At 40.1% G+C, this 22,253-nt stretch overlaps 1 protein-coding gene across 2 annotated transcripts in view; it reads left to right on the top strand.

Moving 5' to 3' along the window:
* The window catches only part of saal1 (serum amyloid A-like 1), a 29,392-nt gene extending 8,935 nt beyond the window's left edge, over nt 1–20,457 (top strand). Inside the window, exons 8-13 of one of the 2 annotated variants that reach the window (XM_076990936.1) lie at nt 17,093–17,255; nt 18,943–19,025; nt 19,243–19,413; nt 19,527–19,726; nt 19,870–19,962; nt 20,035–20,457. In XM_076990936.1, coding sequence (XP_076847051.1) covers nt 17,093–17,255; nt 18,943–19,025; nt 19,243–19,413; nt 19,527–19,726; nt 19,870–19,962; nt 20,035–20,142 — 818 coding nt within the window. In that variant the 3' untranslated portion in view covers nt 20,143–20,457. Of the gene's footprint in view, nt 1–17,092; nt 17,256–18,942; nt 19,026–19,242; nt 19,414–19,526; nt 19,727–19,869 lie in introns of both variants that reach the window. The other variant, XM_076990935.1, reaches the window with a different exon arrangement.
* Nucleotides 20,458–22,253: the final 1,796 nt, after the last annotated feature.

Raw genomic sequence — 22,253 nt, 5'->3', positions numbered from 1 at the left:
CTGAACTCAATTAGTTATTCAAACCACCTTACTTAAGGATTCTCTGAACAACATCTCTGTATATATCTCTCTGATCCCCTTGTTGCTGACCTTTGCTCTGCCTTGTGATATTCTCTCCTGATTGTCTAGCCCTATTTGTACCTCTGCCTGCCACTCTTGGTCTCTTCTGGTTTTTGTAAAATGTAAATGTGCCATATTTTGTCAGTTGTGATTTTTCACCACAATCGAAATTTGTCCTCCGCTTTTTACCCATCTGTGCAGTTAGAACACACACACACTAGTGATTACTAGGGGGCTGTGGATCACACGTGCCCAGAGCGGTGGGCAGCCCTAGCCCGGCACCCGGGGAGCAGTTGGGGTTAGGTGCCTTGCTCAAGGGCACCTCAGTCATGGCCTCAGGTCTGGGAATCGAACCCACGACCCTCCGGTCACAAGTAGGGCTGAACGATTAATTGCATTGCATTGCATTGTCTTGTATGATATTTGTAAGGCTAAAATGCCAACGGCCAGTGCTGCATCTTCAAATACGCAAAAGTGTTTCTCTGTGCTTATACAGCCTTAGTATGCGGTGAGCAGCGAAATACGGTAAAATCACACATATAGGCGCAATAAGATTTAAAGCACGGATGAATCGCAAAAGCGCGGATAGCTTGACCGCGGTCCAGCAGACAGGGTTCACTGACTGAACCGTTTGAAGGTGTAACTCCTTATGGATGTAATTGGAAGCGGCACGCTGAAATAACTCGGGCAGTAACGGAGTTCATAGTGAAAGACATGATGCCCGTTAATATAGTGAACAGGCCCGGCTTCATGGCTTTGTTAAACACACTGGATATGCGCTACCAAATGCCCTCACGCACATATTTTAGCCAAGTTGCTATACCTGCAGGGTTGCAAACTCTCACGCATTGAGCGTCTTGGACTGAAAAGTTACTATTTCGCTCTGGCGCCAACCACAGGCGATCGATCGCGGGTTAATATTAATCCCCCCCCCCGTGGAAAAAATCGCATTTTAAATCGCAATCGCGATTTATAGATTAAAAAATTGCAGTTAGATTATTTTCCAAAATCGTTCAGCCCTAGTCACAAGACCAGTTCCCTACTACCAGGCCATGACTCCCCACACCCTGCCTGGATTTTTGACTCTCTTGTTTTTGCCTTGCCCCTTTTTGTGCTGCTGCCCACCAGCCTTCGGGGGTTGTCCCTTTGGGACCTCTGTTTGTTGTATTTTGTGCATTTATTAAAACATACGATATTTATTTGATCTGCATAATAATAATAAATTTTATTTATAGGCGCCTTTCACGACTCTCAAGGTCACCATACATAAAAGAATAAAATCAAAGCAAAGAACATGAACAACAAACAAACAACATAAACTACAAAAAGCAGGGAGCAGATTAGAGACTATAAACAGGTGTGTTTTGAGGCGTGATTTAAAAACATCCAAGGAATCAATATTTCAGATGTCCGGTGGAAGAGAGTTCCAGAGATGGGGAGCTGAGCGACTGAAAGCTCTTAGCCCCATGGTGCTCATACGTGCTAGGGGAACAGTGAGACTGATGGACGAGGAGGATCTGAGAGTGCGGCTGGGTCTGTTAATGTTTAGGAGTTCAATGAGATATGGAGGGGCAAGATGATGGATAGCCTTAAATGTGAAAAGTAGAAGTTTATAATCAATGCGAGATATAACAGGGAGCCAGTGAAGCTGCTGAAGAACAGGACTAATGTGATGAAAGGATGGGGTTCTAGATATGACACTAATGTGATGAAAGGATGGGGTTCTAGATATGACACTAATGTGATGAAAGGATGGGGTTCTAGATATGACACTAATGTGATGAAAGGATGGGGTTCTAGATATGACACTAATGTGATGAAAGGATGGGGTTCTAGATATGACACGGGCAGCAGCATTCTGAACCAGTTGTAGCATATGGATCCTTCTCTGCATTCACAACCATTACAAATGCTTTTATATATCTTTGGTACTTTACATCTTCACTCCTGTGTTCCAGTTATATATAGAAAATAGCTGTAACTGCATGTGAACAGAGATTTCTCCCAAAAGAAGCATGAAAAGCTCACTATAATGTTGTGTATTATGTCTAACCCTAATCATAACCTCCTAAAAACAGCAAACATGTATGTGATTCTTATTTACTTAAGTGTCAGAATATCATACAACAGTAATACTGTCAATTGTCATGGAAATTTTCTGAAAATAGATGGAGTTTTATTACAAAAGTAAAAAAGCATAAGAGTCTTGTCTAGAACAAGAACAGTGAGTAGAGAGGGCAGTTCAGTCTCCTTTATTCCTTTGGTACATTTGCGCACACTGAGAACCCGAGGGGGGAGAATGCACAGTAGACAGTTTTCGTCTCGCATGTGCATTCCTCCTAATATGGATCTTTCCTGTTTCTAGCAGAACACAGAAAGAGCTGATGGTCAGCAGAGGGATGACAGACATCACATAGTTTATTTCTGTCTCTACACATTCTCCTGACGCCGATTACACACAAACAAGAACATGATTACAAATGAATAACTGAACCGACTCACAGTTTTTCTGCTAATGTACTAAATCATAATGTTCTCATGTGATCTTAAATGACATTAGCAAATTTCCCTCACACAATGTAATAACGCACAAGAGAACCTCTGTATAAACATCATAGGTTTTATTTTTAATTGACACGCAACAATGTCAATATGTCAATACATGTGTTTGTTTAAGACCAATGCAAATTCCTTTAAAAAGATTACTTTTACTCTAGAAATCATTTCCACTATTACTATTATTGTACTCCCTCATGAAGGAGGGAGGACCAAGACTTAAAAGGGAACCCCTCCTCCATTGGGACGGCCCAGCTAGTAGTCACAGTCCTGCTGATATGGATGTTGAGCCTCAGGTAGGAAGGACTTGTGTGACTGAATTCCTCTGAAGAATCTGAGCACATCAAGCAGAGATAGTTATGGTTTAGCTGTCACAGTTAAGCTGTTTGTCTTGTCTCTAAAGGAGTACAAGATGTGTTCAGCATACCTGATACACACATGCCTTGTGTGAATGAACCCTTCATAAGGATATGAAAACATCAGACACAGACATGATTAATGCACAGCTGTTGCAGTACAATGGTAGTTTAACTGTACATACAGAGTTGTTTGTCTCCAAATCACAATAGAACATCTTACTTGGGGAGTGCAGCAGATACCAAATCTATCCATCTTTGTAATCTGTGATAGAATGCAAGTCATGCCATATGTGCTTGATGTCACATTCTTGGTAGCTGACTTCAACTTGTTCCTGTAGTATGATGGTACTTGAGACATTCCTTTATTTTCTGCATGACACCAGTGTCCCAGAGATGTGGGCTGAAGTTCAAATTCTGAGTAATGGCACCAGCATTTAATCATTTTTTTGGCTTGTGCAGGAATAGATGTGAAGTCAGACACTGTTGCCAGTGCACAAGCTGATGTATTTGTAGACTGAGCCTGTCCATGTATATAGTAATGTCCATGTGTACTGCTTGTTGGAAGATTGTCTTATCTGTGGATTCAGTTCTGAAGTGTGATGGTGTTAACAGTCATTTGACACATGATCTGAGCATCTCAGATTTTGTCTTGTTAAAGATTTTGCTTGTATTTCATACTTTTCACAATGAAAAATATAATAAAATAAAATATTTACACACACGCACTATTATACAACCCCTGGCAAAAAGTATGGAATCACCAGTCTGGGATGAGCACTCATTCAGACAAAAACATGATGCAATAATAAGGTAATTCCAAAGTGCAACTTGTTGTCTTTCAGAAACACTCAAAGAAATAATAAAAAATGTTGTGGAAACAAAGTAAATTTTACTTTTATTGAGCAAGCACAGGGAAAAATATGGAATCACTCAATTCTGACGAAAAATATGGAATCATGAAAAACAGATAAACAAAAGAACATTCAAAATACATCACTAGTATTTAGTTGCACCACCTGGCTTTTATAAAGGCTTGCAGTCTCTGAGGCATGGACTTGAGTAACAAACAGTATTCTTCATTAATCTGGTGCCAACTCTTTTTGATAGCAGTTGCCTGATCAGCTTTGTAGGTCGGAGCCTTCTTGTGGACCATTTTTTTCAATTGGGTTGAGATCTGGACTATTTGCAGGCCATGACATCGACTGAATGTGTCTTTCTCCGAGGAATGCCTTCACTGTTTTGCCCTATGGCACGATGCATTGTCATCATGGAAAATTATTTCATCATCTCCAAACATCTGTTCAATTGAAGGGATGAGAAAACTGTCCAAAATATCAATGTAAACTTGTGCATTGACTGAAAAATTAACCACAGTCATCTCCCCAGTGCCTTTGCCCGACATGCAGCCCCATATCAAGAAATGTGGTTGTTTTCTTCTGGAACGGCACCAAACAAAAGTTCCAGCATCATCACCTTGTCCAATGCAGATTCTTGACTCATCACTAAAGTTAACTTTCATCCAGTCATCTACAGTCCATATTACCTCTCCTTAGCCCATTGCAGTATTGGCGATTTCTTACAGTTCAGTCACATTGTTTTAAGACCTATTCGTGGTACACCCCCTTTCTGGAAAAGTGTTCAAACAGACTTGTTTGCAATAGTACGACCACTGGGTATTCCCACATGGTTTTGTTCATTTTCATCTGCTGATCTGCGTTGGCCAGAATTATTACAAACCATTCTCAAACAAGAGGGGATAGAAACTTCAACTGATGATCTACACCCCCTTTGTATTCATTATTCTCTTCATTGTTTTCCTCAACAAGATGCTTACTTGTCATCAGGCTCTTGTGTTTCATGTTCAGTTTTATCTAGTGGATTAACCCAGTCACTTTTAAAATATCACATCTCTGTAAAATGCATTGTGTTTTTTTAGATACAATAATACATCCTTTTACTTTTTCTGGATTAACATATTTGTACTCATGGTGCCCTTTGTAAGTCAATTTCCTATTTAGTTTAATATGAATCATGAGATCAACATGTTCTGTTCTTGGAAGGACTTCAGTTACATCTGTAATGTTGGCTGGAACACACACAGCATGTCCATGAACACCATTCTGGCCACCTTTTGGTAAAGATACAAGTCTCATCAATGGAATATACATCCCAATCCGATGTTGTTCAAGTGAGTTGAGATTCTGCAAATCAGTAGGAATTGATTCTTTGGTTCTAGTGCAAGATTGTGCATAACACTTTCTTCTGGCATGTTCCCATTAAGAATCTTCGACAACTGAAGAAGCGTCGACAACTGATGCGGTCGAGTTTCGAATCGAATTTCCCCATAAGAAATAACTGAAAACCGATTAATTGGTTCTCAACCATTAATTTTTTTTTACCACAAATTTCCCTATTTCCCTACAAAAATTATCAACATTTACACTCTTAGGTAAGTAATACTGTATAAAGTTAATGTTTTAACAAAAATAATCTAACATATCCAATGAATTCCAATGCTAAGTCAGTCACGTGAATGCCTTTTTTATACTTCTCTATGATCTCCTTTTCTTTTTGAACTCTATTGTTCTTACCGTTTTCCTCTTCTGCTTTTCTGCTATGTCTTTCTTGGGACCGATGTTTTTTGTCTAAAACGGTACAAAAAATACAGCAAAAGCTTGGAGCACAGCCTCAAAATGGTTTAAAACCTATAGAATGTTGGGAATTTTCTTCTCCGACCCAGACGGGCCCCAACACCGCCCCGATGAACCGACTGGTTTTTGACTGAGTGGTCCAAGCAAAGTCTCGACAACAAAAGTTCTTTTAAAATGATTTATATAGAATATAATTGAATGCAATATAATAGAAGTATACGTGGTACAAACTCTCCAGTGCACTGGTGCTAGTTGCCTAGGAATCTACCTAACCCAAGTGGATCTCAGCAGTGTCCAAGCGAAAAGCCTCTCGTGCTGGGCGATGTCCTTTCTTTCATACTCTCTGTCCATAAGTTTCGATTTGTTAAGTTTCGATAACTCCCCAATCCTGGCTGCTCTCCATGGAAAATCACCTGCTCCTCTTCTCCCAGCCTGTGTGCCTGGTTATCTAAAAACTGCTTGCTACACATCCTGCACTGAATAGGCCCCTTCTGTTCTCCTCAAGGCCACTGAGGCCTCCTTACTCCTGCTTTCCCACAGTCTTCCTGAAAAACACTAAATTGACACATCAAGTTATTAGCCTTTAATTTTCTTTTTTCCAACAAGAACAACGCCAAATAACGCTAGCTAGTGGCATGTGACCGAAGCGCGAACTGTATTTTGCTTACAAAAGTCGGGTGAGTTGGGTCGGATTCCGAAATTTTGTTCGGTCTACGAGACAAAATTATATTGAGTACGGAGTAGTGTTGTCACAATACTAAGAATTACATCTTCGATACAATACTTTAAAAAATGTTGAAATTTGATACTATTTTTGATACCAAAGTCAGATTCTGTGCTCATTTCCGTTTTAAAGCCTTTTTGTTAATTTTTTTATAAACAAACAAATGAATATTGTATTTTGTTTCAAAAAAGGCTAGTGCAAAAAGTGTATTTTAAGTATACTTTAAACAACTTTAAGTAACTTTAACTTCAGTATTAGAGTAGAGTTCAGTATTCAGAGATGATTGATCCGTTGTAGTACGATCACTTTTTTTTTTTTTTTTTTTTTTTTTTCTCCCTGTATGCTGTCGCAATTATGGCTCTTAAACCAAGAATATGACAAACATTTGCTAGGATACCATAATACGACACATAATTTTGTATGCTATAATACTAGAAATGGGAATAATCACCAACCTCTTGGAATGTTTTGTACAAATCTGCGTGCCTTCAGGTGTTTGGCCAGATTCGTTGTGTTAAGCGAGGTTTATACTTTCGCTAGTGACCGTAGCGTGCGAATCCCCACACCTCGCGCGACCCCTGAAGGTTGCCATGACCATAATCCATATTTCGCTTCGTGCGTGTAGTTTTTCAACAAGCTGAGGATGGTCCGCAATATTGCTTGTATTAGCAGCCATCGTACACGTTTTCTTTTTATTCTGCAGAGAAGAGGCAAGCGCTGCACTGCTGTACGCGCACACTGCCCACGTGTGGCACTCTTTGGAAATACTGCTGTTTAAAAAAAATAAACGCACTCAGTCCTATAGCACCGATACTAAGCAAATTGGGTATTATACCATTTTTAATGACGAAGTATCGCGATACTACTCTAGTATCAGTATACCGTGCAACACTAGTACTGAGGCGGTTGAGTTCCGGTGTTCTACTGTAGTTGCATATTCAATACTGCTACGTGTTTTAGCGAGATCTCTATTTTATTTTCATGGTATCGACTCAAGTTTGGCTGGACCCATGGTAAACCCATGGTTGATCACATGATCACATCACATGATCAACCAATGTAGCCCTAACCTCATCTGAGACAGCTCTCTTTGCTTCCCTTCCCTCTTCCCTGTCCAACTCATCCTCTTTCTCCCCTTCCAACTCCCCCTCCTCAAACCTGAACTTCTCGTGGACGTCCTCTGCCTCTACTAACCCTCCTGGCTCTCTCTTCGTTGTTATTCATGGTTCAAAACAGACATCTTGACATTTGACCTATTTATAGGCCTGTACTTGGCCAATGATTCTTTGGTGTTCAATAGAGTAATGAGTGCTTACACATGTGAAGAGTGGGAGTGAAGCACTGGTGATTTAGTGTGGCATTTTAATAGGTTGTGTTTGAAAGATGAAATCAGGTAACTTCCTGTTTTATCTTTGTGTGTTAGGTAGAAACTTGTGTGTAGAGTTTTGCAAAATGTGTGTTTGGAAATTGAAAACTGAGTCAGACACTGAGAATTAGTGTATGGTTTTGCAGATTTGCAGGTTTACAAAATTGTGTGACCAGCAAAGATTTAGTGTGTAAACAGTTGAAGAAAACTGTACTACCAAACTCTGGGTGTCCTTGATGAAAGGTGCCCATCACTATAGCTGCCTGGGGAAATTCAGAACAAAATAACGATGAATTTGCTTTGGAACTAGCTAGTGGTTGACAATGGTTGAACCAGTGGTTAAGACAGTTTTTGCCCCAGTTTTTAAGCTGGTTCTGCTTGGTGTCATTGAAAGCCTTTTGTTTATGAGGAGACAAAACCAGTCTGTGTCAGTCTGAGAAAGAATGAAAGTAGCAGCAGCCTGGTCTGTAGTGGAGCGGTGGCACTCTGGAAGCCTGTCAGTCAGAGCACAACACTGAACCTTGCCAGTATGAGATACATCACACTTGTCTGCCAGTCTCTTCTTTGCTGCTGCTGTCCGCAAGGAAGCCTTTGTGTGGGGCATCTGCAAAAACAATTTAAATTTAAATTAAACAAAAATTAAACAAAATTAAATTTAAAGCTTAACAATAAGTTATCACGTCAATGTCTGAATCACCATCATATCATTTCTACAGTGTTGAAGACTTGAACTTAACCACAACAAAAATACACAGTATGACAATCTGAAACTAATACATATAATTTCAACAGAACTTTCTTAAACCCTGTTTACAACACATTATACAAAACATGTATCAGTTGTTGCAGATTGTAGTTGTGCTTCTTGCTTTGTAGAAGATCAGAATAGTTGTGCTCACATACTGTAATGTATTGTACTCTTTACAGCAATGTTACCATACCTGACCACAATATGGCTAGTGAGACAAATACTTAACAAGAATCAGTAGTAGTTGAAGATTTAATAAATCAGGTTTCATCATTTTCCTCAGGTACACAGTGGCTTGCAAAAGTATTCATACCCTTTAAACCATTTCACATTTTATCACCTTACAACCACAAACATAACTGTGTTGGTCTACCACTTAAAATACAAAACAAAATACAAAGTAACACAATTGTGAACAATACATGGTTTTCAAAAGTTTAATACAATAAAAATCTTGAAACTTCCTTGTACTCTAATACCCGTAAATAAAATCCACTGCAATCAACTGCCTTCAGAAGTCACTTATTGAGTTAAGAGTCCAGCTGTGTGCAATTTAGTCTCAGTATAAATACACCTGTTCTTTAATGGCCTCAATGGTTTGTTAGAGAGCACTAGTGGACAAACAGCATCATGAAGACCAAAGAATACATCAGCCAGGTTAGAGCTAAAACAGTTAGGTTATAAAAACATATCACTGTCAACTTTGCTGCCAACCTTCTGCCTGTTTCTCTCTGCGTCAAGTTGCGTTAAGTGTTTCGCCACCCTGTCTCAGTCTTTGTTGAGTTCTTTGTTTTGCTGTTATTCTGTCTATTCGAGTACTTACCTCCTGCGCCGCTCCCTGGCCTCTCTCAAGTTTTCCTCCCGCTGTCATTTTTTCCTATCCGGTTTGGTTTAGTTTTTGGGAAGGGTTTTTTTGTTCTTCGCGGCATTTGCCAGCCAGCCAGTTACTTCCCCTGGTGTCTTTTGTTGCTCTTTGGAATTGATTTCTTGTTTTCTCCGCGTTGATCATATTCCACAAGTTTTTCAGTTGTATGCGAGTTTACACGGACTAGGCAGTTGGGTCCACTACCATCAAAACTGGGGATTTCACCTCCTATATTCCCCACCCTTACAGGGAGAATCTGTCCACAGCACAACCAACTCATGCACTTCAAAAATTTGTTCTTTATGGAAGAGTGGCAAGAAGAAAACGATTGCTGAAAGTAAGACCTAATAAGTGCTGTTTGCAGTTTACCCCAAGCCATGTAGGGGACACAACCCCTGTGTTGATCCATCACTTAAAATCTCAATAAAATACATTTAAGTTTGTGGCTGTTAGGTGAGAATGCGAAAAGGTTCAAACTTCCGACACGGGTCAATATAGTTTTCAAAATATGGGTACAAATGACTCCACTACTTTTACCAAACCAGTTCAATCTGTACTCAACAAAATGTGTCAACATAGTTACATAAATACGCCACATCACATTTCCTACGCTATAGAATTTGTGCAACTCCCCTTTTCAAAAGCACAAACACCATGTGCTTAAGTTCCGGAGAAATGCGGTCTTATTACGCACAGCGAATGTGCCAGTAACATGTACAGTGCATGCAAGTTCAATGAAAGGGCAAGTTTATCAAATTGACAATCAGTGTCCCTCAGATTATGTAAAAGTAAATATAGCTTTTTGTCCAAGTGGCTTTGCATCGGAGTGCGCATGTTGATAATGTGAATAAGTGAAAAGAAAAAGGACACTATCGTCTTTAAGATGAAAAGATTTATTTTAAGCACGTTCAAAATTTCAGGAACAATCACAAAACTTGGTATGAATAAAAATGAATGAACAAAAACTATTTAGAAATATATATGCACAGAAAGAAACACCACTTGGTAAAAGGAATACAAAAAAAAACCCTGAACCATTTAAAAACTGGCAAAACCTTTTCTGTCAAATAAAACCCCATAGAAATAACCATCAGATGCAACAGAAACACAAGTACAGAAAGCCAACACATTCTAAAACCTTTTGAACCTTCAAACACTGGGAAAAATCAGCGTTTGGCCAAGTCCTTCCCTGCAGATTTATTTGCTCTGATCTGAGAACAACTTCTGCTGGTGAGATGGTCCTGCATTGCACCTGACTGCTTGACCTCTGTTGTATCCACACAATTGACCGTACTGTGTGACGACGGAGACAGACTGGTGAAAGCTGACTGTTCAACTAATGCCGAACAGCTAGCAGCTTCTGCATCGCTGTGAATCTTCTGCATTCTTGCAATGCTATAGTCCACTGAATATAAAACTGTCAGCATGCCAGAACTCATGAGTCTGTCTTCAAGCTTTTCCACATCCATGCCATTTAGAGACCAATCTGGCTCAAAGAACTTGGCCAAAACAGAATGGGCGACTGTCAATGTCATCTCACCCTCCTCAGTATCAAAGATCAGCACACCGCTGCATTTTGAACTAAAGTTTGTGCTTTTTCTGAGGATTTTACAATTTTTGCACCTGTGATGTGTGACTTTCACATTTACGTCTTGTGCAGCATGGCACCCGCGGCACTGTCTCAATGTTTAACTGAACTCCTACATTTTAAGACCTAAGCTCTTTAAGATGCTGATGAAAAGCTGTACTACTATAACCAGTTGCCACTGGGACATTGGCATTCAGCTTCTGGATGACACTCTGTCGAGTGGTTGTCAAACAGAGATTTCCCCCATACACCCTGGTGCTCAGGTTTGAGAAGCTATCAGATTCCCCTACTTGCACCTTTTGCTATATGGGAATCCCAAAGGGACAGCTGTATTTTTGCCTGTTGCGTCCCCAACCCAACAAACAGTTCAGCACCTCACAATCCACTTCCGTTATATTGATTGTGGTGGTCAAGACATCCATACTGCAAACAGCAGCTTCCGGTGTGCTCACCTACAAGAAAACACAGTGTACAACAATTGCAATTACAGTGTCCATCAGCATTGGCATTGCTGCTTGGTCATGCACACATGGTGGACTCTGCAAGATGGAACTTTCGCGTAATCGGTGCATAACAACAAATTGTGTTAATCAGTTAGTCATGCAGATTGTGAACCAATTTGAACCAAAAGTAGTTACATGCACTTACCGACTGTCTAGGACCCAAAGTCTTGATGGAAGCGATGCTCAATTTTAGGTCCTCTTTTGGAGGCTTATTCAGGAATGGCAGTTCAGTCACTTCGATGACCGTGTTCTTTATGCACTGTACGTCAAACCCCTAACTATCTCGAAAGCCTACAAAAAAATACGTCATGAATTAAAGGCTAAAACACAATTCTACCATCATAACACCCGAGTTTATAGAACTACACATACATCACAGTCAGAAACGCATTTTTTTATTTTTACCTACATGTCACAAACAAGCAGCCCTGCATTGTGCTTTGACTACTATGGAAGAGAACAAAATCGCTAACCAATTTACAACTAACCCAAGTACGTATCGTCTTATTGATGCTTCTTATGATGGCAGCTGCGGAGCCAGATGGCTATTAGCTTTATCGCCGGAACCGAGAAACGTAACCAGCTAGCCATCCTATAGCCTTTGTAAGAACCATGTAGATGTTGGCTAGCTAGCAAAGACCACGTTTTAACCAGAGACCGTATATGTAAGTGGACTGGACGACACGAGTGAAAAGTGAAGCCTCAGTGTGTCAGCTGAAAAATACATGTTTACATTTTATACTTTCAGTTTATTAAGTGTGAGCACTTTAAAAATAAAAATGCATTTGCTAGCAACAGCTTTTGGGTGAATTCTTAATTATTTCAATCATAATAATAATGCACTGGTTAGTGTCCCAGTAGGAGTCCACTGTTGCAGATATAGACACCTCAAAGATGTCCTCTGTTTATTGGATTACCTTTCTTGAAGGTAGATTTATGATTACCCTTTTCACCAGTCTTCCAGCCATCATTAACTACCAACTACCAGTAACTATTTGCTGATTAATATCGATATAATACTAGTTTTAACATGTAGCTTCTGTACACAGTCAGGAAACAGCTCAAATACATTTTTAATAACACTAAACCTCAAATCGAATCGATTAAATCGATTCTTAATCTTCAGAATCTGAATCTGATCGATTCTTGGAATTTGAATCAATACCCAGCCCTATTAACATAGCTACCTACATAGCTAATTCTGGTCACACTAGCTAACACAAGCGACCTCGCAAATCAGTACGTTTGAAACATCTTTAACACTCACTCACTGCTATTTATAGTCAGTACTTACTTGGTGCTTTCGAAATGTTGGTAAGTTTCACTGGGGTACCGTTCCTCGCTGCACAGTCCATCACATCATGTTTGTCAGGAGCAAAGCAGACCAGGTGGTCGTACTCCATTCTGCTAGCCTGAAGGGTGGCATTAAAATACCTGTTGTTTTTTGCGGACAATTTTATTGGCGAGACCGCATGAAAATAACCACATATTTCGCTTCCGCTGAAAACATCAGTTTGCCTGAAATGGTGCCTTGGCCTGAAACATACGCCATAACGCATCATGCAATTGGCCATGGTTCAAATATTAAATCCGACATGTCATTGGCAGACCGTGCAAGACGAAAATTGAGAAATCGATTGATAAATTGATGCACGTCATGTATAACAATAAAAATACAGTACAGCGTGCATACATATTCCACATAAAATAGTCTATTTTTAAAAATTATTTATTTTTATTAAAAGCCAAAACTATGTGCAGGATCATGGGGTCAAGTTGTAGCGGGACACAGGGATCACGTCATTGCTCTAAAAATATGGCCATCATGAGCCAATTCAGTGGTTCTGACTATTTCACAGGCTTAACATTGGCCAATCGACATGAAAAATATACACAAAAACTTATCATGTACAGTGCATGCAAGTTCAATGAAAGGGCAAGTTTATCAAATTGACAATCAGTGTCCCTCAGATTATGTAAAAGTAAATATAGCTTTTTGTCCAAGTGGCTTTGCATCGGAGTGCGCATGTTGATAATGTGAATAAGTGAAAAGAAAAAGGACACTATCGTCTTTAAGATGAAAAGATTTATTTTAAGCACGTTCAAAATTTCAGGAACAATCACAAAACTTGGTATGAATAAAAATGAATGAACAAAAACTATTTAGAAATATATATGCACAGAAAGAAACACCACTTGGTAAAAGGAATACAAAAAAAAAACCCTGAACCATTTAAAAACTGGCAAAACCTTTTCTGTCAAATAAAACCCCATAGAAATAACCATCAGATGCAACAGAAACACAAGTACAGAAAGCTAACACATTCTAAAACCTTTTGAACCTTCAAACACTGAGAAAAATCAGCGTTTGGCCAAGTCCTTCCCTGCAGATTTATTTGCTCTGATCTGAGAACAACTTCTGCTGGTGAGATGGTCCTGCATTGCACCTGACTGCTTGACCTCTGTTGTATCCACACAATTGACCGTACTGTGTGACGACGGAGACAGACTGGTGAAAGCTGACTGTTCAACTAATGCCGAACAGCTAGCAGCTTCTGCATCGCTGTGAATCTTCTGCATTCTTGCAATGCTATAGTCCACTGAATATAAAACTGTCAGCATGCCAGAACTCATGAGTCTGTCTTCAAGCTTTTCCACATCCATGCCATTTAGAGACCAATCTGGCTCAAAGAACTTGGCCAAAACAGAATGGGCGACTGTCAATGTCATCTCACCCTCCTCAGTATCAAAGATCAGCACACCGCTGCATTTTGAACTAAAGTTTGTGCTTTTTCTGAGGATTTTACAATTTTTGCACCTGTGATGTGTGACTTTCACATTTACGTCTTGTGCAGCATGGCACCCGCGGCACTGTCTCAATGTTTAACTGAACTCCTACATTTTAAGACCTAAGCTCTTTAAGATGCTGATGAAAAGCTGTACTACTATAACCAGTTGCCACTGGGACATTGGCATTCAGCTTCTGGATGACACTCTGTCGAGTGGTTGTCAAACAGAGATTTCCCCCATACACCCTGGTGCTCAGGTTTGAGAAGCTATCAGATTCCCCTACTTGCACCTTTTGCTATATGGGAATCCCAAAGGGACAGCTGTATTTTTGCCTGTTGCGTCCCCAACCCAACAAACAGTTCAGCACCTCACAATCCACTTCCGTTATATTGATTGTGGTGGTCAAGACATCCATACTGCAAACAGCAGCTTCCGGTGTGCTCACCTACAAGAAAACACAGTGTACAACAATTGCAATTACAGTGTCCATCAGCATTGGCATTGCTGCTTGGTCATGCACACATGGTGGACTCTGCAAGATGGAACTTTCGCGTAATCGGTGCATAACAACAAATTGTGTTAATCAGTTAGTCATGCAGATTGTGAACCAATTTGAACCAAAAGTAGTTACATGCACTTACCGACTGTCTAGGACCCAAAGTCTTGATGGAAGCGATGCTCAATTTTAGGTCCTCTTTTGGAGGCTTATTCAGGAATGGCAGTTCAGTCACTTCGATGACCGTGTTCTTTATGCACTGTACGTCAAACCCCTAACTATCTCGAAAGCCTACAAAAAAATACGTCATGAATTAAAGGCTAAAACACAATTCTACCATCATAACACCCGAGTTTATAGAACTACACATACATCACCGTCAGAAACGCATTTTTTTATTTTTACCTACATGTCACAAACAAGCAGCCCTGCATTGTGCTTTGACTACTATGGAAGAGAACAAAATCGCTAACCAATTTACAACTAACCCAAGTACGTATCGTCTTATTGATGCTTCTTATGATGGCAGCTGCGGAGCCAGATGGCTATTAGCTTTATCGCCGGAACCGAGAAACGTAACCAGCTAGCCATCCTATAGCCTTTGTAAGAACCATGTAGATGTTGGCTAGCTAGCAAAGACCACGTTTTAACCAGAGACCGTATATATAAGTGGACTGGACGACACGAGTGAAAAGTGAAGCCTCAGTGTGTCAGCTGAAAAATACATGTTTACATTTTATACTTTCAGTTTATTAAGTTCGATTCTTGGAATTTGAATCAATACCCAGCCCTATTAACATAGCTACCTACATAGCTAATTCTGGTCACACTAGCTAACACAAGCGACCTCGCAAATCAGTACGTTTGAAACATCTTTAACACTCACTCACTGCTATTTATAGTCAGTACTTACTTGGTGCTTTCGAAATGTTGGTAAGTTTCACCGGGGTACCGTTCCTCGCTGCACAGTCCATCACATCATGTTTGTCAGGAGCAAAGCAGACCAGGTGGTCGTACTCCATTCTGCTAGCCTGAAGGGTGGCATTAAAATACCTGTTGTTTTTTGCGGACAATTTTATTGGTGAGACCGCATGAAAATAACCACATATTTCGCTTCCGCTGAAAACATCAGTTTGCCTGAAATGGTGCCTTGGCCTGAAACATACGCCATAACGCATCATGCAATTGGCCATGGTTCAAATATTAAATCCGACATGTCATTGGCAGACCGTGCAAGATGAAAATTGAGAAATCGATTGATAAATTGATGCACGTCATGTATAACAGTAAAAATACAGTACAGCGTGCATACATATTCCACATAAAATAGTCTATTTTTAAAAATTATTTATTTTTATTAAAAGCCAAAACTATGTGCAGGATCATGGGGTCAAGTTGTAGCGGGACACAGGGATCACGTCATTGCTCTAAAAATATGGCCATCATGAGCCAATTCAGTGGTTCTGACTATTTCACAGGCTTAACATTGGCCAATCGACATGAAAAATATACACAAAAACTTATCATTTTATTTCACTAAAATGTCTAACAGTAATATCAGTATAGTAGTACTTGGGCTCCATCTACTGGCCAAATACTGGAACTGACTGAAAAGTATTGCTTACATGAAAGATCTCACAAAAGCACAAAGCTAATCTCAGCATGTGATTTAGTTCTATGATCTGAATCATTTTGCCAATACAATTTTTTTTTTTTATCTATTGGGCATTTAGTGCCTCAATTGGATCTTTTTTTGCACATTCATTTAATTGTATATGCAATTTTTCCACTGAAAAGGTTTTTTTCACTTGGGTCTAAAAGATTTTTTGGGCTTCTTTTTGCCTATTGAGTCCAAAATGCCTATTTGTGTGTGAAACCGCGATCACCGCTCACTGCTATACTTCTTATTATTATTATTATTATTACCCCTGGTTGTTTGGACAGAAGAGTTGGTATGAGAAATTTGGAGAGAACTGTGAAGAATATCACAGGGAATTTTTTTGTAGTAGTATTAGAGATTAGACTTCTGCGCAGTGTGACTTCACTATGGTATATGCTTTACATTATGGAGCACCAACTCTCCTCCATTAAAACACGCACACAAAGTTCTACATGCACACACCCCTTTGTACAGTTTTTTTCTGTGTAGACCCAGAATACACACATATGGACCACTGATAATGGCATAGCACTTTCTGCAAAGACCGCACTACTTCACATCCTCACTTTGGGTTTGGTTAAATGCGACTTCAATTATTGTTTCTACTAGTCTCTTTTAATTTACATTTCGCCTCTTCCCTGACCTCTTCCTCATCTTCTTTCCCAACCTCTTCTTCCTTACTTCCTTCCATTCTTCTTTCTTTCTGTGGCTTCTCATCATCTATAGTGGAGTTGTTGATGAAGGTGGGGGAACTGGTTGATAAACTTCTTGATGAGGATGAGGAGTTGATGAAGAGCTGGCTATCTGGGTTGCCCAGTGAGGGTGACCAGGACAAGGACCTGCACCAGGACATCGCCTTGTCCCTGCTGGAGGCCGCTGTGCAGCTCAGGTCAGACATGTTTGTGTGTCATGGAGATGGATGGGGTAAAGGTTCTCATTACACTGCACTTGTTGGAACATTTTCCCCACAGTTCAACTCATCAACTTCTTTTTGAAGTAAAAAAAACAAACATCTGGAAGTCTGCTTGACATGTATACTATGTTGCCAAAAGTATTCGCTCACCCATCCAAATTATCGGAATCAGGCTTTCCAATCACTTCCATGGCCACGGGTGTATAAAATTAAGCACCTAGGCATTCAGACTGTTTTTACAAACATTTGTGAAAGAATGGGTAACTCTCAGGAGCTTAGTGAATTCCAGCATGGAACGGTGACATGCCACCTGTGCATCAAATTCAGTTGTGAAATTTCCTCACTCTTAAACTGACTGAGCGGGGTCAGCGGATGCTGAAGCAAATAGTGTGAATAGGTTGCCAACTTTCTGAAGAGTCAATCACTACAGACATCCAAACTTCATGTGGCCTTCAGATTAGCTCAAGGGCAGTGTGCAGAGAGCTTCATGGAATAGGTCTCAATGGTCGAGCAACTACATCCAAGCCATACATTACCAAGTGCAATGCAAAGCGTCAGATGCAGTGGTGTAAAGCACGCTGCCACTGGGGCTCTAGAGCAGGGGTGGGCAACCTTTGAGACATGGAGTGCCAAATTTTACATGTCCAATCAATGAGTGTGCCACTATCAACAAATAATACTGGGGGGGGGGCGGTAAATGGACACAAATTAAGTATTATATCGCGATCGATCGCCAAGTATAAACGCCTCGGCCGAACAGAGCGTTGAGGAGCAATTTTGATTGGAGGATCGTGCTCTCTGTCTGAGATTTTTTATTATTATTTTTTGCTGATGCTGGTCCAGCGTGTCGCGTGCCAGTAATTATGCCTCGTGTCATAGGTTGCCGACCCCTGCTCTAGAGCAGTGGAGGCATGTCCTCTGGAGTGACGAATTGTGCTTCTCCATCTGGCAATCTGATGGATGAGTCTGGGTTTGATGGTTGCCAGAAGAACGGTATTTGTCTGACTGCATTGTGCCAAGTGTAAAGTTTGTTGGAGGGGGGACTATGGTGTGGGATTGTTTTTCAGGAGCTGGGCTTTGCCCCTTAGTTCCAGTGAAAAGAATGCTTCAGCATACCAAGACATTTTGGACAATTCCATGCTCCCAACTTTGTGGGATCATTTTGGACCTGGCCCCTTCCTCTTTCAACATGACTGTGCACCAGTGCACAAAGCAAGATCTATAAAGACATGTATAGCAGAGTCTGGTGTGGATTAACTTAACTGGCCTGCACAAAGTCCTGACCTCAACCCGATAGAACAACTTTGGGATGGATTAGAGCAGAGACTGAGAACCAGGCCTTCTCATCCAACATCAGTATGCGACCTCACAAATACACTTCTGGAAGAATGGTCAAAATGGTCTTCCCAGAAGAGTTGAAGCTATTCTAGCTGCAAAACGGTGGACGAACATCATATTCAATGCTATGTATTAGGAATGGGATGTCACTTAAGTTCATATGTGAGTCAAGGAAGGTGTGCGAATACTTTTGGCAATATAGTGTACCAAGCATGTTGTATTAAAGAATATGAAATGACAAATTGTTCATTTGTAAACGAAGAAAGGTGCTCACTATGCATTCACTTACTATGTGTAGTTCACTCACTCTTTGTTTTTGTTTAAGAAAAGAGAGTCCAGAGGCTCTTGATGCATATATACATGCTCTTCAACTCTTGACAACAGTAGATGAAGGACTACAGCATCTTGGTGAGATGATGACATTACTGTTATGATGTATGTGTTCTGGCCATGGAGATTCAATGGTTAGTGGTTCATATCTGGGACTTTTATCTGGGTCTAAAGTTATAATAAAAAAAATTATATTTTATTTATTTTAAAGTATTTTTTGCTCATGTAGCATGCCGAACATACCCTGATGTGACGTATTTTAAGTGCTTCCCCTCATATGTTCGTTTGTGTGCAGTGTCGGATGGAGGATGTGGCGGGGCATTATGGGAGTTTGTGTGTGCAGTGGTGTGTGAGGACCTATGCCAGCCAGATGACCCGCCTCTCATACTACAGGAGCAGAAGGGACTCCTGGCTCCAGCCCTGGCCTTGCTCTCAGCCTTACACTCCAGCCTGCAGACAGACATCAGTGAGGAGGAGCAAAATATCCGGTCCTTCTCACACATGCTCACCACGTGCCTGTGGCTCGTGCCAGTCCCAGCCAGGCTTGTAAAAAATGTGTTTGGTGACTGTTCACTGCAGATTTGTCTTTGGTGGAGAGTCTACTTCGCATCCTGTACTTTCATAGCGAGAACCAGCAGGGATTTCAGGACAGGACGTCAGAGGAGAGAAAGAAAAGAGCAGGAGACAGAAATGACGAGGCGCGGCAAGATGTTCAGATCCAGGCAGTGGTTGAGACAACAGGAGAGTTGCTCTGTACAGTCCTCACCCATCTGCCCAAGGTAAAAGCGTCACGCTCACATCATGACATCATAGGCACAGAATCCTCTATCCATTTGCTCAGTTATACTCATAAATCGTTTATATTTTCACCAAGGAGCACGCCTTATAAACATTTCTGCACCTTTGCACCTGTGTTCCACAGGATGCTGTGTCAGACCTGATAAAAGATCATCACCTAGCTGATAAGATCTGGGTGGCTGCTTTAAAAAGTCTGCTACCACAGTACATCACAACGGTGAGTTTGTGTTTATTATCACCCCCAACCCCCAGTATATTCAAAACACATGCTATCTGTCTTTGTCTCCAGGTGCAGTGTTTTGTGTCAGCACTGGAAGAGGTGGAAGCCAACATGGCAAAAATTCTAAAGCAGGAGTGTTCCATCCCATCAGAACCAGACACAACTAAATCAGACTAGACAAAACAAAGCTAAAACGAAATGGAATAGACTCTAAGTTCAGTCATAGCAAATGAGCCCAGAAAACAATTTGTATAGTGCCAGAGAAGCCATGTATAGCTCCAGTTTGGAGAGAAAGAACTCTTCTCTAATATGGCATGTTTGTGTCTATCTGTGGTGACTGTTACTGTACCAAACTGCGAATGGACTAGCTTGGTAGGCTGTGATAGGAGTCCTGTTGTATTATTGGCTGCAGCTGCTGTTTGATTCCCAATGAAAATATTTTTGTATTATGTATGTATGAGTTTTGTAATAAAATGAAGATTTTTATAAAATGAAAAATTTGAGTTAAGTAATATGGTCATTTGCTTATTACTACACATATTAGAAAAAATTCCTTCAAGTAAATAAAACTTTTATCTTATCGTGTTGGAAATGATAACCCTCCAGTGTCTTAACACAGCAACTGTGTTTAATTAACCCCCTGCTGCATTCTGCATCTACCTCTTGCATGTCTGCTTGGTGAATTGGTTACAGTCATCAGCTACATTAGAGGTTGCTTAATAGGCTTCACCTGTGGCCATCAATTGCATACAATAAGAATGAAAATTTTGATCCTGAGATGTCATGAATAAAATTAAATTTTCACAATATTTAAAATGTGATTAAAGGTAACGGTGATTAAACTGACAAACTTTCCTGATTACTAATGGTATGCAACCGTTAAAGCAACTGAGCAGGTAGTTTACATGACTTCGGACATACTACATCTACCATTTTACCTATATCGTTTGACATATGACGTCACACTACCACAGTTGACCGCTATTCATTAAAAGCTCCATTCGATATTTTTCTGTTATATATTTTTGCAACATTTAGGTTGCTTGGTCAGGATTTAGAATCTGCATCAAAACGTTGTTGAGGACAAACAAAGTTACAATAACCATTAACCTCGGTTTAGCCTTAATAATCCCAAATCTAGATACATTTATATTTGCAAGGGATAGGGCATAATTTGGCCTTTCACTAGCATTACTCACTAGGTGAGATGAATCCACCAACTTTATCTGCATGACAATTAGGCAACCAAGATTTAGAATAAACTAAAAAAGAATGAACATGAATTCAACCTACAAACCACTTCTAAACCAAATAAATTTGGTCTTTAAATCACAGAAAGCAAAAGTGTCTAAAGTTGACGTGTTTCAGATATCATCACAATCATAGTTGTTTTTTTTTGTGGTTGTACAGGGTGTCTGGGGTCTAAAATTTTTTACAAAATTGATCAACTTTTAATACATTTAGTCCCTTAAAATGTATTTAAAAACCTCAATTGCGATTTTTGGGGTATTGGATTTTCATTTATATTTTAGCTTTGCCTAAACAACAAAAAGTATGCTGCACCTAAAGCGATTGATCACCAGTGGTTGGCGCCAGAGCAAACTAGTAACTCATTGAATCATAGATGTAGATCGGAGATGATTAAACTAGATCAACTAGAGTTGGCAACCCTGCAGACGCTGATGTTGACGCTCCGAAGGTGCTCGTTTATTGTGAAAAAATGAACATACCACACATAGCTAACAGTTACTTGTTTCTTGTCATGACCAATGTTATATTTCAGTATATATAGCCCTGGTTTAATTTATTCTTTTGACCTTTGTTTCTTCATACTGTTTCAGAGTTCTGTTGTACAGTTATGTTTTAAAGATTTAGAATAATTTGTAAGTTAAAGATCTGTTGCTGATTACAACTTAAAATGGTGATGAGGTCTTAAACACTTTTGGAAGGTCTTTAAAAGGTATTTCTGCATATAGGTTACCTTGTTGTTACTTATATTTGTAAACAGCTGACTCGCTACCTTCCACCATTTTTTCTCTGCTCTGAAAGCCTCCGCTGCTCCAGTTGAATTATGGGATAGGACAGTGTGCCGCAATCGCATACTTCAAGATGATGCCCAATTCAATAAGCCATCCGGGTACTTTTTTCTTACTGTTTAATGCATACTGTGTGTTCGGACACTCTACCCTTTATCTCGTACTGCTTTGGCGTACTGAATAGGAGAGAAGTATGGCATTTCGGACGGAGCCATGGTGCCTCTTGGAGTTACCGAAGTTTACTGTTAACGA

Source organism: Brachyhypopomus gauderio, unplaced genomic scaffold (genome assembly GCF_052324685.1).
Source record: "Brachyhypopomus gauderio isolate BG-103 unplaced genomic scaffold, BGAUD_0.2 sc79, whole genome shotgun sequence".
NCBI classification, from domain to species: domain Eukaryota; kingdom Metazoa; phylum Chordata; class Actinopteri; order Gymnotiformes; family Hypopomidae; genus Brachyhypopomus; species Brachyhypopomus gauderio.
This window is presented reverse-complemented; position numbering and strand designations above follow the sequence as displayed.